This window comes from Mesoplodon mirus (genome assembly GCF_964341445.2).
Source record: "Mesoplodon mirus genome assembly, contig: HAP1_SCAFFOLD_2097, whole genome shotgun sequence".
In the NCBI taxonomy this organism is placed as follows: domain Eukaryota; kingdom Metazoa; phylum Chordata; class Mammalia; order Artiodactyla; family Ziphiidae; genus Mesoplodon; species Mesoplodon mirus.
The window spans coordinates 4,998-20,304 of NW_028294360.1; the positions used below are offsets into that span (position 1 = coordinate 4,998).

Sequence of the window (15,307 nt, forward strand, 5' to 3'; positions counted from 1 at the left end):
ATTTAAAGTAATTACTGACAAAAAACAACACAGACTTATTTCTGCTATCGTGCTATTTGTTTTCCATATGCCCAAAGCTTTTTTGCCCCTCATTTCCTGCATTCCTATCTTTCGTTGAGTGCGTTTAGCTGATTTATTACAGTAAAATATTTAAATTACTTTCTCACTTCCTTTTGGGTATATTCTATAGCTATCTTCTTTGTGTTTACCATGGGGATTACCTTTAACATCCTAAAATTAAAACACTCTAACTTGAATTTATACCAGGTTAATCTCAACACCATCCAAGTTCTTGAAGCTAAAAGAGCATCCTACTATCTCAATGCAAAAGACCTTCTCCAAGACACATTATAATGAAATTGTCAAAAATCAAAGGATAAAGAATTCTAAAAGCAGTCAGGGGAAAAAAGATTTTAACTTACAAAGGAACCCCCATTACACTATCAGCAGATTTCTCAGCAGAAACCCGACAGGCCAGGAGAGAGTGGAATGACATATTCAAAACATTGAAAGAAAAAAAAAGCCAACCGAAAATACTCTATCCATCAAAGTTATCCTTCAGATATGAAGGAGAAATAAAGATTTTCCTAGGCAGACAAAAGCTGAGGGAGTTCATCACCATTAGACCTGCCTTGAAAGAAATGCTGAAAAGAATTCTTCAAGCTGAAATGGAAAGACAGTAATCAGCAACATGAAAACGTATAAAAGTATACAACACATTGGTAAAGGTAAATATACAATCAGAAAACTCTAAATCTGTAACAGGAAGGTGTGTTAGCCACTTAATTATAACAGTCAAAGGAAAAGAGTATTTAAAATAATTATAGCTACTGTAATGTATTAACAAACACACAATATAAAAAGACGTAAATAACAACATCAAAACCATGAAGAGTGGGGAGTAAAAAGGTAAAGTTTTGGTAGGCAATTGGGGTTAAGACGCTGTCAGATTAAAATGGACGATTCTAATCTATGAGATGTCTTACGTAAGCTTCATGGTAACCACAAAGCAAGACCTAGAGCAGATGCACCAAAATATATGCACCAAAATATGCACAAAAATATAGAACAATCTAGAAAATTACAAATCAAGTGACCTTAGTGTTCACAGGCAAGCACTAGCACATTTTAATGTACCATGATCGTATTAAAATAGAAATAACTAAGAAACATTTTCTACGAAGAAGCAGCCCCTGCGGCAGGCAGCGGGAAGGGACAAGAAGGCTGCGTGGCGCCCAGGCCCCCGATGGCCTAGGTCTCATCCCGCAGCACACTGTTGATGCGCAGGAGCGCTGCTTCCTTCTCTGAGTCTAGGTCTTCGTCGGTGACCCGGAAACCCAGCTGAGGGGGTGAGGGCAGCCTCAGAGTCTCCCCTCGCCTGTGCGGCAGCAGAGGAAAACTACGTTTTCGGGGACTGGGACTGTCAGATGTGGGGGAGCAGTCCCTCCAGGGCCGTTTCTGCCCTCTTGTTGCCTCCGCATCTTTGACAGGCTGGCATTTTCTCTGGGAAACCACCAGAGCTGCAGAGGGCGACGGAGGGCCCTCCTCGCTCCCTTTCTTTGAGGACATCTGGGGCAGCCCTTGCGGTATGGCGGGACCCCTCCTTCTCTTCACGGGCGGGAAACCTCGGGTGGAGCTATATGAGCTCGTGATGGCATTTCTTTTGGGGCAGGAGCTCGTACAAGAGGTGTGGAGTGTCCTGTTGGAACTGTCTTCTGCCCTCTTGGCATGGAGGTTTCTCTGCAGAGGTCCAGGTCTGGGCACGAAGAAAGAGAAGCCCAGGGGCCTAAATGCAGGTCGTGCATCACTGGGGCCATCGGGGCCGCTTCTGTGGCCGTCGTTCCCCTCTATGACTGTAGGGTCTTCCTCCTGTTGGCCATCCCTTTCCCGCTCTCTCCCAGGGCCCTCAACACCGTCTGCTCTGTGCTGCAGTTCGGGACACAGATGGGTGTCGTGCGTGGCACTGACTGCCCGCACGCCACACTGAAGGTGACTGTGTCCACTGCAGACACTGAGCTGCGGGACATCATGGAGGTGAGAGCACCCATGACCGCCTTCTTCTGATGGCCTCACCTACAGATTAAGAAAAGGACCCCCAGAAAGGAGTGCAGGGCCTGCGGGATGGTAGAATGGGGTCTCAGAGACTCTGTGGCAAAGTGCAGATGCAGAGTCACTGGACACTTTTGGTCTGGCCTGCGAGTGGATAGCCGGCCATAGACAGCTGGGTGACCCGGGCCGGCCACAGGAAGTCGGTGGGTGCGGGGAGCGGGCTGGGGGCAGCCGAGCCCTCCTGGCAGGTGATGGTCACCCAGTGCCTGGGGTGGGGTAAGGGGCACGGCCTACCTAAGTAAATGCCCGTAGAGAACGTGAGTGAGATCGGTCCTTGGATAGAGAGCTGGGCTCCGAGCACTCTCCTTCAGCTGCCAACTCGGCCAAAGGAGAAGTGCACACTGTTTGGGCTGTTGCTGGTATTTATAGCTGTGCAACCTGTGAGCGAACAATGGGCACAAACGCGTGTTCCCTGCACCGGCAGGTGGACTCTCAACCACTGTGCCACCAGGGAAGACCTTGACATAATTCTTTTGAATTTGGATAGTGCTGATGGTTGCACAGCACTGTGAATGTATCTAATGTAACTCAATTGTATAATTGAAAATGGTTGAAATACTAAATTTGGTTTTATGTATATTTTACCATAATAAAAAATCAGATGAACGAACAGCATAAACCAGAATTAGGTAAGATGATAGAACTCAGGACAGAATTCAAAATAAAAGAAAAAAAGTTCAGAAAAGCTGACTAAATTTAAAATAATACAAGAGTGGGGACTTCCCTGGTTGAGGAACTGAGATCCCACATGCCGCAGGGCAGCCAAGCCTGCACGCTGCAACTACTGAGCCTATGTGCTGTGGAGCCCACGCGCCACAACTAAAGAGCCCACGAGCTGCAAGAAAGAGCCCACGCACTTCAACGAAGAGACCACGTGCTGCAACTAATACCCGACACTGCCAAACAGAAATAAATTAAATAAAATCATACGAGTGAATGAACATAATGGATAATGCCTTAAGAGAAACAAACAAGAAAAGGAAACAGTTTTTTAAATCAAAAAGAAGATAAAAAGTTTAGAGAAATGGCAAACATAAAAGATAGGCAAAAAAGAGTCAGGACAGCTCTGAAAAGAGTAACATAAGTACGTATAAGAATCTATTATACCATAAAAGTGACATTTCAAATCAGTGGGACAGATTAGTCAATAAATTGTGAAACATACATGTTGAGGTATAAGTAATTCTCTGGAAGATTCCACGGCACGGCAAAAGCAGATGTCTCTGAGGAGGGAAATGTGTGGCTGGGGAACGTGGGGAAAAGGGTGACTTTTCTTTGAGTGCCCTTGTGTACCTTTTCTAATGTTCTGTCATGTGAATTTATTACCTCTGAAGTTCACCTGAGTTCAAACCCCAGTTCCCCCAATTGCCAGCTCTTAATCTTGGGCAAACTCTTCACACTCTCCAAGCCTCTTTATCTGTGAAATAAGGTCAGTAACTTAGCCTGGTGCTGCCTGGCACAGAATACACTGTCAATAAATGGAGATTATTAGTGTAAAAAACCGAAATGCCCATCGATGGATGAATGGATATTTTAAATGTGGTGTATGTGTGAAATATTACACTGTCATAAAAAGGAATGGAGTACTGACACGTGCTACGACATGGACGAACTTGAAAACATTATGCTAAGTGAAAGAAGCCCCACACAGTGGTCACATTTGTATTATTTCATGAAATGTCCAGAAAAGGTAAAACCATAGTGATAGAAAGGAAATGTGTGGTTGCAGGGACTGAAGGAGGAGGGGATGAAGAGGGCCTGCTGATGGTTATGGGGGCTTCTTTGTGGGGTGATGAAAACGTGATGGGATAGATGATGGTGATGGTTGCATAGGCTTGAGAATGTACGAAATGACACTGAATCTGCGGTCTCAGGTGGTGAATTTTATGGCATGTGAATGACATCTCAAAAAAATAATTTTGAAAATGAAAATTGCCAGTTTTCCCATTTTCACTATCCACTATCCACTGCCTCCATCTCTCCCTTCTCCCCACGTCATTCCTTTTGACGCCCACCCCTGCCGCTCTCTCCCAACCTCACTCCCTCGAGCTGCCCCACGAGGCCTCCCAGGGAGCCCCTGAACCGCTGGGCGCCTGCGTCCTGTGGCTGTTGGAGCGGCTACCCAGTGCGCGTGCCCCCACCGCTCTCACCCGTGAGAGTGGACGCTTCCGTCGGAATTTTCTCGTGCGTTTCAGTTGATGGTGATGTTTACAGAAGGTGGCACACCCCCTGGTCAATGGAGGAAGCCCCTCAAGTTAATACTTAGGCCTGTCCAGAAGTTTGATGTCGTCCAGCAGTAACCTCAGCATGCTGTGCTCTGAAAGCCAGGTTGGACGCCTGCAGGCACTTGCAAATACTGAGGACTTCAGAGGCATTTGGGCCTCAAATTGAGGCCTTGTACCTCCACATGCGATGTGACCTCAGCCCTTTGCTGCACGTCTCTAAGTGAAGTGGCACAGGAATACTGGCCTTGCCTGTCGTTGCCAGGATTAACTGAATAGTGCATTAGCTGCCCTGGTGCTTAGGTGTTGAGTACATGGTGATTTACATACCAGGCCCTATCCCCTAGGATAACTCTGAGCCCTAGCCACCTCTCTGGTAGATTTCCCTATACCCCCACTATAATCACACCTGCATAAGGCAACTCAAACCTTTCCGAGATGTGTCCTGAACCTCTTGTTTTCTTAAATACCTGTGTGGTGGTTGTGAGACTTAAGGCCAACCTCCCCAAGAGACTTTTTCTATTTCTCCTAGTAAACCTAGACTCACCTTCCGTCATCTTCAACTCTACTCACATTTTGTTCTTTCAGCCCTGACCTCTGACCCTGCTCTTTACTTCTGCCATTTCCTCCTCACTCCTGCTTCCTTTCATAAATCCATAAATCTCTTCTGGCCTTCCTAGCCCTGGGCCACGTTCCTTCCTCTTTCCTCAGTTTTTACCCCTTTCCTCCCCTTTCCTTCATTCTCCCATCCAACTTTCAGTGCTTCCTTTCTCATGCAGACTTTGATTCCAACCCCATCAAAAACAAAACAAAACACAAAAACTTAAAGCACGCCACAGTTAGCAGCATCTCAAAATTCAGAAGGTTTATTACTCGTCTATTAATTCGATGACATTCATTTATTCAGTTTTATTGTTTTAATAAATATACAGAAATAAAAACAGAAATATATAATTAGAGAATAAATAGAGGAATTTATACCTGGTGCCCAAGGTGGCACCAACAATCCTAGCAGCTCTTACTATAAATATCCGTAGTAGTCAGCGATTTCCATTTCCTTTTGCCTCTCAATGAAAACTTGCAGTTTCCCCAAAGAGGTGTATTTGGCAGCATTCTCACGTTCTTGTTGAGCCCGCCTCTTCATGGCCTCCCGCTCTGGTCTCTGCTCTTGTTCGATGGGCTTTGACATGACTGGCTCAGAAACGTTGGGTTCCCTCCATGGTCTTCGTTGCTTGCTGAAGTCTTGGAGTAGAAATGGGGTTTGGAGCTTGGGTGGGGACCGGCACTTAGTCAGAGCAGGGGGAATAGGCCCCCGCTGGAGAAAAGCGAAAGATGAAGTTTTGTAGGGTGCAGGCCTAGGAGCAGCAGGCTGAGGGACACTAGGATGGATATGGGCGGTCCAACCCGGTTGGGTTGGGTTGGTCACAGTTGGCTGAGCTGGTTTGGCAGGACCTGGCAAAGAGGCAGGAGCTGGCTGGGATGAACTGGCTGCAGCAGGTTGAGCTGAGTTAGAAGAAGCAGGCTGGGCACGGTCCGCCACAGCAGGCCGATGTGAGGCCAGAGACTGTGGCCTCCGAGGAGCAGGTCGAGCTTGAGGCTTGTCCCAGGCAGAAAACTTGACCTTCTTAGGTGGAGGCAGCTCATACTGGGATGGAGATGGACACTGTTTTTCAGCACTGCTGTCTGGTTTCTGGGCTTTGACTTGAGTTTTCTCAGGACTCTTACCCTCACGTGGGGTACGCCGCCATGGCTGGATAGCTGGGGGTGGCTGGGGGTCTTTAGGGTTGCTTGAATTTCCCAAGACCCGACAGGAAGAGAGCCCAGTTCTCTTATCATTCTTCTTCCCCAGTGCATGAAAAACCTTCACAGACTCCAGCATGCGCATGCCTAGGGAGGTTCGAGGCTTTTTAATGCTCTCGTGGATAAGCTCAGTTTGGTGTTCCTTTCGCTTCGTCTTGGGAATTGTTGGCTTCTCTTCTGCCTTGACTTTGTTCCCTGACTGCTTCTTCTCTTCAGCCTTCTTTCTTCCTCTGGTCCTTGTGGTCTTTTCCTGCCCGTGGCTCTTAGTTTTGCTGATCTTTCTGGATGCAGCTTCCTGAGGGTTGCCTTTAGAATGCTTGGCCGTGTTCACAGGAGCCCTGCCACTGACTGCAGCATTGCATAGAACCACTTCTCCCCCTAACAGGCACTGTGGATTCTTTGGCTGGATTTTGGCCTTGGGAGCACCACTGATAGGCTCAGAGGCTTTATGTTTGTTCTTCCTGGGTTGATCAGAGGGATCCTTTATGACACTTGGCTTTTCCTGCACCTGATTCACTTTAATGACCCTGGTGTCTTTGGCTTTGATCACGTTGGGACCTTTGGATTGATGAAGATCTTTCAATGAATTAAAGAGCTGGGGAAGGTGACTATGCTCCGCCAGTGTAGTAGTGTCTGCAAAACCACTGCTAGATTCCATCCCATTTTCAAGTGTCCCTAGGTCCTCAAGACTCAGGCTGTCCTTTCCCAGATGAGCATTTTCAGAACCAGGCTGCTCCTCTTGGCTGACGGGGTCAGTGCAGCCCGGGAGCTGGTGAATATCAGGGATTTCTGAAGGGAGTAGTGGAAGCTCTTGGTTTTCTCTTGGGATCTGGTAGGCATCCAGAGGCTTTGAAAGCTTGGTTGTACTAGCCTCCAAGTTCTTACTCTCTATTTGTCCCTGCCTTGGAGCTGGAGGCAGGGCCAGGAGACTACTGGCACTCTGGACTGGAGCTGTCCCTGAAATGTCCCCAAGTTCGGGTGGTGGATTTCTCTCAAGTATCTGAATACTTCTGCTCCTGCAGGACTCGGGGAGTTCTTGAGTTTGTGTCACACAAAATGTCTGGATTGGAGGTTGCCATCCCAGGGAAGTTTTCATCACCAGGGAAGTCTCCATCCCTACAAAGGAGTCAAGGTAGAAGTCAGTCCCTCGTAAGTGAGATGCTCCCCCTAAACACCAACACAGCAATCATGTACCTTTCAAGGTCTATGATCGCTGTGTTGGTGTTTAGGGGCAAGATGGGCAAGGCATTTCTACTAACTCTTCTTAAGGACCATGGACAGTGTTCTATGCTACGAGATAAGTGGTGACTGTTGTAATTCTTACTGGTGATCATTTCCTGTCACTGATTCTTGGTTTTCTTTGTATTTCACAGGATTGTTATAAGTCAATTAGAAAATGAGTCTTATTTTTCAAAAATGAAATGTTTTACAAAGCCTAGCATTCTCATATAGAGTCCGTTCAATTCTCCCCACGTTCCTGAGAGGCTAAGAACACTTCACACCATGAACTAGGAGAGGGAGTAGAGCCCTTCCTGATGAAATAGATAAACAAAGACAGAGTCTTAGCCTGCTTGCTCTGGACAGGATCTCGGACCCTAAGGTCTTAAATCCTGGTATATATTAAGGAAGTGAGGACAGTTAAACTGGCACTATCATAACAAGAGTTCTGAAACACCTTCCAAAGAGACTCTGGCAGTAGATTAGGGAAGGGAGAGATACAGTGTGGTAGTACAGGGGGAATGATCGGCTACAGCGGTGAAAAATGTGGTACCTATTGGTATGCTCTTGGGGTTCTTGTACATGTAGCATAGATGACCTTTACAGTGTCCCTCCCACCTTCCCACCTGCAGTAGGTGTTCTTTTTTAAAAAATTTATACTCATTTATTTATGTTTTGAACTTATTTATTCTATGTATGTATTTTTTTTGGCTTCACTGGATCTTCTTAGTTGCTGGGCTACTCTTAGTTGCTCCATGGCATGTGGGATCTTCCCAGCCCAGGGCTCGAACCCGTGTCCCCTGCATTGGCAGGCGGATTCTTAACCACTGCACCACCAGGGAAGCCCTAGGTGTTCTTATGTAGAGTCTAAATACAGACAGCCCTGAGCAAAGGTAGTGGTTATTAAAGACTCAGGATCTAAATGCTACCTGTCTATACACCACTTCCCAGCTGTAGATTTGACCCCATTTTTGAATGCTGACCTCATTGTTCAACTTTCTTGCTGTTTGTACTCACCTGGAAAACTTGTTTCTGTGATGTGGTGTGCAGACACAGGGTAGTAGATTCCAGAGGTGGAAGCTGGTGGTAAGATATTGGTGGGCTGAATCTCCTTTAGTACCATTACCATTTCTGGTTGCACAGAGGCCCTACTTCCTGTGTATGACACAGAGCCATAGGACTGCAGGCAGGAGCCAAGTTCTCCATACAGTAAAGACCCCAGTGTGCCGTGGTTATAGTAAGATACCTGGCTTCCTTCCTGGTAGGGAAGTGACAGGCTATGTCCCTGATTTGGAATCTGAGATGGCGTTCCCTGAGCAAGGCTGGCAGAAAGTGGTGGATATAGAGGGGCCATGGTATTGGTGTCTGCAGTTTTATCATACTGGGCTGCCATAAGCATGGAGGAAGCAGCTGTGTGCTGGTCAGTGAGTGCCAGAGTAAAGTCTCCGAGTGAAGAAGAATTCTTTTCAGTGCTTCCTGTGATGCCCCACTCAGAAACACCTGGATAGGATGCAGCTGAAGTGGAGATCTGGCTCTGGTCAGTAACTCCAGATAACATAGTTGTGCTAGAATGTTGGGGAAGGTAGGCACTACCCATGTGTGTCTGGAAAGAGGTGGCCGTAGCTGATGCCGAACTGACGGCAGGAGCAGAGACTCTGGAGAAGTTGCAGACACTTGCTGTTAGGGAAGCTGCATTGCTCACCACAGGAAGAGAGTGCTGCAGAGAATTCAGAGTTCCAAGTACAGATGGATTTTGGCAATTTTCTGTAAGAACAAGGGGGTGACGAAAAAATCAGGGAGACTGATAAATTCTCACTATGCTTGAGGAAGGTTCTTGCTATCAGGACACCTCTACTGTCAATACTTACTGAGAATCCAAAAATCAGACAGTTATGATGGTTGTAAGGACTGAGCAGTTTTACACTCTTCTGTATTAACTGCCTGTGCTCCCATCTTGGGCACAGATGGGCAGAAGACCCAAGTGGTATGGTTCAGACATTGTTCTCTAGGATGGAAGCAACCTTCTCCCTGCCCTATCTTTCCCTTCAGCCTGCACTAGTATTGACTTCTATGCTGTTTCCTAGACTGGAAGCATTTTAGAACTAGGAGGGCCTTAGAGAACTTCTATTTTCACAGTCTCACTTCATGAGGAAGGAAACGGAGGCTCAGAGAGGTCAGGTTGACTTGTTCAAGTTCTCTCATTATGTTAGTATCCTTACCAGGTTTCAGAACCTAAGTATCCTGACTTCCTTGCCAGGACGCTGCTCTGAGCATGACACTGCCAGAAAGCAGGAGAAATAGAACTTATAATACAGGCATTTTCTTTGTCCGTTAGAAAACAGTACGGCTATTAATTACCCTTGTGATCTTCAGTGTCTCACTTTGCTTGTGCAGTTCCCACGCTCTTACCTAGAGTTCACATATAGCTCAGCCCAAGTGGTAAATTTAAAGAGTCATTTTTACCCTCTTCAAGCCTGGTTTCTCATCCTACCTCAAAAGGATTACCCGAAAGTGAATTTCTGACGTGCTTTTGGAAAGAAACAAGCGATCTGATTCCTTCAGATTGCTCGTCTGTAAAGTGGTTATAGCACCACCACCAATAATGATGGGGACGTCCTCCTGCTTGGCCATCCCTTTCCCGCTCTCTCCCAGGGCCCTCAACACCGTCTGCTCTGTGCTGCAGCTTGGGACACAGCTGGGCGTCGTGGGCGGCACTGGCTGCCCCCGCGCCACACTGACAGTGACTGTGTCCACTGCGGACCCTGAGCTGCGGGACATCATGGAGGTGAGAGCACCCATCACCGCCTTCTTCCGATGGCCTCGCCTGCAGATGGAGATACGGACCCCCAGAAAGGAGCGCAGGGCCTGCGGGATGGTAGAATGGGGTCTCAGAGACTCTGTGGCAAAGCACAGATGCAGAGTCACTGGGCACTTGTGGGCTGGCCTGCGAGTGGATAGCCGGCCATAGACAGCTGGGTGACCCGGGCCGGCCACGGGAAGTCGGTGGGCGCGGGGAGCGGGCTGGGGGCAGCTGAGCCCTCCTGGCAGGTGCTGGTCCCCCAGTGCCCGGGGCAGGGCCTACCTAAGTAACTGCCCGTAGAGAACTTGGGTGAGATCGGTCCTTGGAGAGAGAGCTGGGCTCCGAGCATTCTCCTTCAGTTGCCAACACGGCCAAAAGCGAAGTGCGCACCGTTTGGGCTGTTGCCGGTATTTATAGCTCTGCAACCTGTGAGCGAACAATGGGCTTGCGTTTGCGGGACGCAATAGTTTAGGGAGGGGTGGCGCATGCGCAGAGTACACGTCACGCCCTGAGGCGCACAGGTGAGAATGCGAGCCTGGACCGTCTAGCGCTTCTGAATATCCCGGGGTCTGAGGGTTGGAGGTGTTTGCCTTGAGGGTGATGAGCTTCTTGGCAGGACAGCTGGCCCTTCTCCCCTGGCCTGGCCCCAGTGCTGTCGGGGGAACTAACTGTACTGGACGGGGTCCCTGCCCAGCCAAGTGGAGCAAGGTTGCTGGCTGTGCAGCTCCCACAGGAGGCGGCAGCTCTGGCAGCAGCGCCTCTGCGTCCTTCTGCCCTTTCCCCTGGCGGCACTGGAGGGGAGAGCCGCTAAGAGCACAAGTGCCCACACCACCAGGAGCTCGATCGTGCACGCTTCTGTTTAAGGTTTCAGACTTTAAGAGTAATAGAAAAGCGTTGAACTTTTTTTGTTGAAGGTGAGTGTGTGGAACATCCCCAGTTGCATTTTCAACCTATCATTTTGCTACCGCGTGGAGAAGGCACTGCAGGGAGAAAGAGTGGAAGCGAGGAAACAAGTTAGGAGACTTTTGTAGAAATTGGGCATAATGGTGGCTGGGACCAGGGTATGGTGGTCATTGTGGTGGAAAGATGTGGACAGATTCTAGAGGTATGTAGGCAGTATCATTGTTAGCACTGCTGGTGGGTTGAGGATGAGGGCGAGGGAGAAATAGCCGTCAGTGATGGTGATTCCTAAGTTTCTGGCTCCTATGGTTGGTTGGATAGGGTTTTTTAGATATGATGTTCATATTTATCCTAATTTGTCTTTTGTTATTTGTTGGTTCTTGATGAATACTCTGTCCTATTAAGTCTCCTGTTTTTAGCGTACAGAGCATTTTCACCGAAACTGACTGTTGCATGTTAACAGATAACTTTTTACCATCTGCCAGTTTGGCCCTGTATTTTATTCTCTTTCATTTATTAATTAAATTGTTGTATTAATGTAAATAGTTATATTAATAGATTTTCTAAAGTTGCGTTACCCTTGAGTCCTTGGAATAACGCCTTTTGGTAGTCATGGTGTATATCATTCTTTAATAATTATCGATTAGATGTGCTGATGTTTCTTTAGGATTTTTCTACCTATATTTGTAAAGCGAAATTGTACGTTTTTTGCAAAAGCTTGATTTTCTTTCCTTTTTATTTACAAATGACTCGAATTTTGTTGTTTTGTAGTTATTTGATTGATGTAGAAGGCATGTGGCCAGATGATGCAATTGGATATAAGTATAAGGGTTGTCACTACTTTTCCGTTTTTATAAAATTTGAAGGTAGAAGTGTAGGGGAATTTCGCAAATTTTGGAAAAAGAGAAAAGTTTGTAATTCATTTTTTCTGACATAAGATAACTTTTTGCTAAAAGTTTATAAAGGAATGTATCTGGAAATGGTGAGATATAACAGCCTGAATAATTAGTCAGTGGATTTCAGCATTTTTTTCTTTTTAAAATTTATTTAATTAATTTATTTATTTTTGATATTATATGCACTGCACAACCAAGGAAGTCCCTTTTTCTTCCTTCCTTCCTTCCTTCCTTCCTTTCTTTAAAGCTCCAAGTCGTTTAAAATACATGACTTCTTACTAAAAATCTGCAGTTCATATAACCAAGGGGTTTATAACTTCTCCTCTAAAAGTTATATTCTGGGACTTCCCTGGTGGTCCAGTGGTTAAGACTCTGCGCTTCCAATACAGCAGGCATGGGTTCCATCCCTAGTTGGGGAGCTATGATCCCACATGCTGCAAAGCCAAAGAAATTTTTTTTAAATGTTATATTCCTGTATGATTGAATTTAGTGGTTTAGACTTTCTTTTTCTTTCTTTCTTTTCTTTCTTTCTTTTTTTTTTTTTTTTTTGTGATACACGGGCCTCTCACTGTTGTGGCCTCTCCCGTTGAAGAGCACAGGCTCCGGACACACAGGCTCAGCGGCCATGGCTCACAGGCCTAGCCCTCCACGGCATTAGGGATCCTCCCGGACCGGGACACGAACCCGTGTCCCCTGCACCGGCAGGTGGACTCTCAACCACTGTGCCACCAGGGAAGACCTTGACATAATTCTTTTGAATTTGGATAGTGCTGATGGTTGCACAGCACTGTGAATGTATCTAATGTAACTCAATTGTATAATTGAAAATGGTTGAAATACTAAATTTGGTTTTATGTATATTTTACCATAATAAAAAATCAGATGAACGAACAGCATAAACCAGAATTAGGTAAGATGATAGAACTCAGGACAGAATTCAAAATAAAAGAAAAAAAATTCAGAAAAGCTGACTAAATTTAAAATAATACAAGAGTGGGGACTTCCCTGGTTGAGGAACTGAGATCCCACATGCCGCAGGGCAGCCAAGCCTGCACGCTGCAACTACTGAGCCTATGTGCTCTGGAGCCCACGCGCCACAACTAAAGAGCCCACGAGCTGCAAGAAAGAGCCCACGCACTTCAACGAAGAGACCACGTGCTGCAACTAATACCCGACACTGCCAAACAGAAATAAATTAAATAAAATCATACGAGTGAATGAACATAATGGATAATGCCTTAAGAGAAACAAACAAGAAAAGGAAACAGTTTTTTAAATCAAAAAGAAGATAAAAAGTTTAGAGAAATGGCAAACATAAAAGATAGGCAAAAAAGAGTCAGGACAGCTCTGAAAAGAGTAACATAAGTACGTATAAGAATCTATTATACCATAAAAGTGACATTTCAAATCAGTGGGACAGATTAGTCAATAAATTGTGAAACATACATGTTGAGGTATAAGTAATTCTCTGGAAGATTCCACGGCACGGCAAAAGCAGATGTCTCTGAGGAGGGAAATGTGTGGCTGGGGAACGTGGGGAAAAGGGTGTCTTTTCTTTGAGTGCCCTTGTGTACCTTTTCTAATGTTCTGTCATGTGAATTTATTACCTCTGAAGTTCACCTGAGTTCAAACCCCAGTTCCCCCAATTGCCAGCTCTTAATCTTGGGCAAACTCTTCACACTCTCCAAGCCTCTTTATCTGTGAAATAAGGTCAGTAACTTAGCCTGGTGCTGCCTGGCACAGAATACACTGTCAATAAATGGAGATTATTAGTGTAAAAAACCGAAATGCCCATCGATGGATGAATGGATATTTTAAATGTGGTGTATGTGTGAAATATTACACTGTCATAAAAAGGAATGGAGTACTGACACGTGCTACGACATGGACGAACTTGAAAACATTATGCTAAGTGAAAGAAGCCCCACACAGTGGTCACATTTGTATTATTTCATGAAATGTCCAGAAAAGGTAAAACCATAGTGATAGAAAGGAAATGTGTGGTTGCAGGGACTGAAGGAGGAGGGGATGAAGAGGGCCTGCTGATGGTTATGGGGGCTTCTTTGTGGGGTGATGAAAACGTGATGGGATAGATGATGGTGATGGTTGCATAGGCTTGAGAATGTACGAAATGACACTGAATCTGCGGTCTCAGAAGGTGAAATTTATGGCATGTGAATGACATCTCAAAAAAATAATTTTGAAAATGAAAATTGCCAGTTTTCCCATTTTCACTATCCACTATCCACTGCCTCCATCTCTCCCTTCTCCCCACGTCATTCCTTTTGACGCCCACCCCTGCCGCTCTCTCCCAACCTCACTCCCTCGAGCTGCCCCACGAGGCCTCCCAGGGAGCCCCTGAACCGCTGGGCGCCTGCGTCCTGTGGCTGTTGGAGCGGCTACCCAGTGCGCGTGCCCCCACCGCTCTCACCCGTGAGAGTGGACGCTTCCGTCGGAATTTTCTCGTGCGTTTCAGTTGATGGTGATGTTTACAGAAGGTGGCACACCCCCTGGTCAATGGAGGAAGCCCCTCAAGTTAATACTTAGGCCTGTCCAGAAGTTTGATGTCGTCCAGCAGTAACCTCAGCATGCTGTGCTCTGAAAGCCAGGTTGGACGCCTGCAGGCACTTGCAAATACTGAGGACTTCAGAGGCATTTGGGCCTCAAAGTGAGGCCTTGTACCTCCACATGCGATGTGACCTCAGCCCTTTGCTGCACGTCTCTAAGTGAAGTGGCACAGGAATACTGGCCTTGCCTGTCGTTGCCAGGATTAACTGAATAGTGCATTAGCTGCCCTGGTGCTTAGGTGTTGAGTACATGGTGATTTACATACCAGGCCCTATCCCCTAGGATAACTCTGAGCCCTAGCCACCTCTCTGGTAGATTTCCCTATACCCCCACTATAATCACACCTGCATAAGGCAACTCAAACCTTTCCGAGATGTGTCCTGAACCTCTTGTTTTCTTAAATACCTGTGTGGTGGTTGTGAGACTTAAGGCCAACCTCCCCAAGAGACTTTTTCTATTTCTCCTAGTAAACCTAGACTCACCTTCCGTCATCTTCAACTCTACTCACATTTTGTTTTTTCAGCCCTGACCTCTGACCCTGCTCTTTACTTCTGCCATTTCCTCCTCACTCCTGCTTCCTTTCATAAATCCATAAATCTCTTCTGGCCTTCCTAGCCCTGGGCCACGTTCCTTCCTCTTTCCTCAGTTTTTACCCCTTTCCTCCCCTTTCCTTCATTCTCCCATCCAACTTTCAGTGCTTCCTTTCTCATGCAGACTTTGATTCCAACCCCATCAAAAACAAAACAAAACACAAAAAATTAAAGCACGCCACAGTTAGCAGCATCTCAAAATTC

General features: G+C 46.4%; 1 protein-coding gene across 1 annotated transcript; it reads right to left on the bottom strand.

Annotated features, from left to right (window-relative positions):
• Nucleotides 1-5,227: 5,227 nt before the first annotated feature.
• Nucleotides 5,228-11,663, bottom strand: LOC309798197 (uncharacterized protein C2orf78-like; the record flags this gene model as incomplete). Its single annotated transcript, XM_082646474.1, has 5 exons — nucleotides 5,228-7,247; nucleotides 8,367-9,113; nucleotides 10,085-10,214; nucleotides 10,824-10,940; nucleotides 11,628-11,663. The coding sequence occupies 5 exons, from the start codon at nucleotides 11,661-11,663 to the stop codon at nucleotides 5,353-5,355; spliced, it is 2,925 nt and encodes a 974-aa protein (XP_082502600.1). The 3' UTR covers nucleotides 5,228-5,352.
• Nucleotides 11,664-15,307: the final 3,644 nt, after the last annotated feature.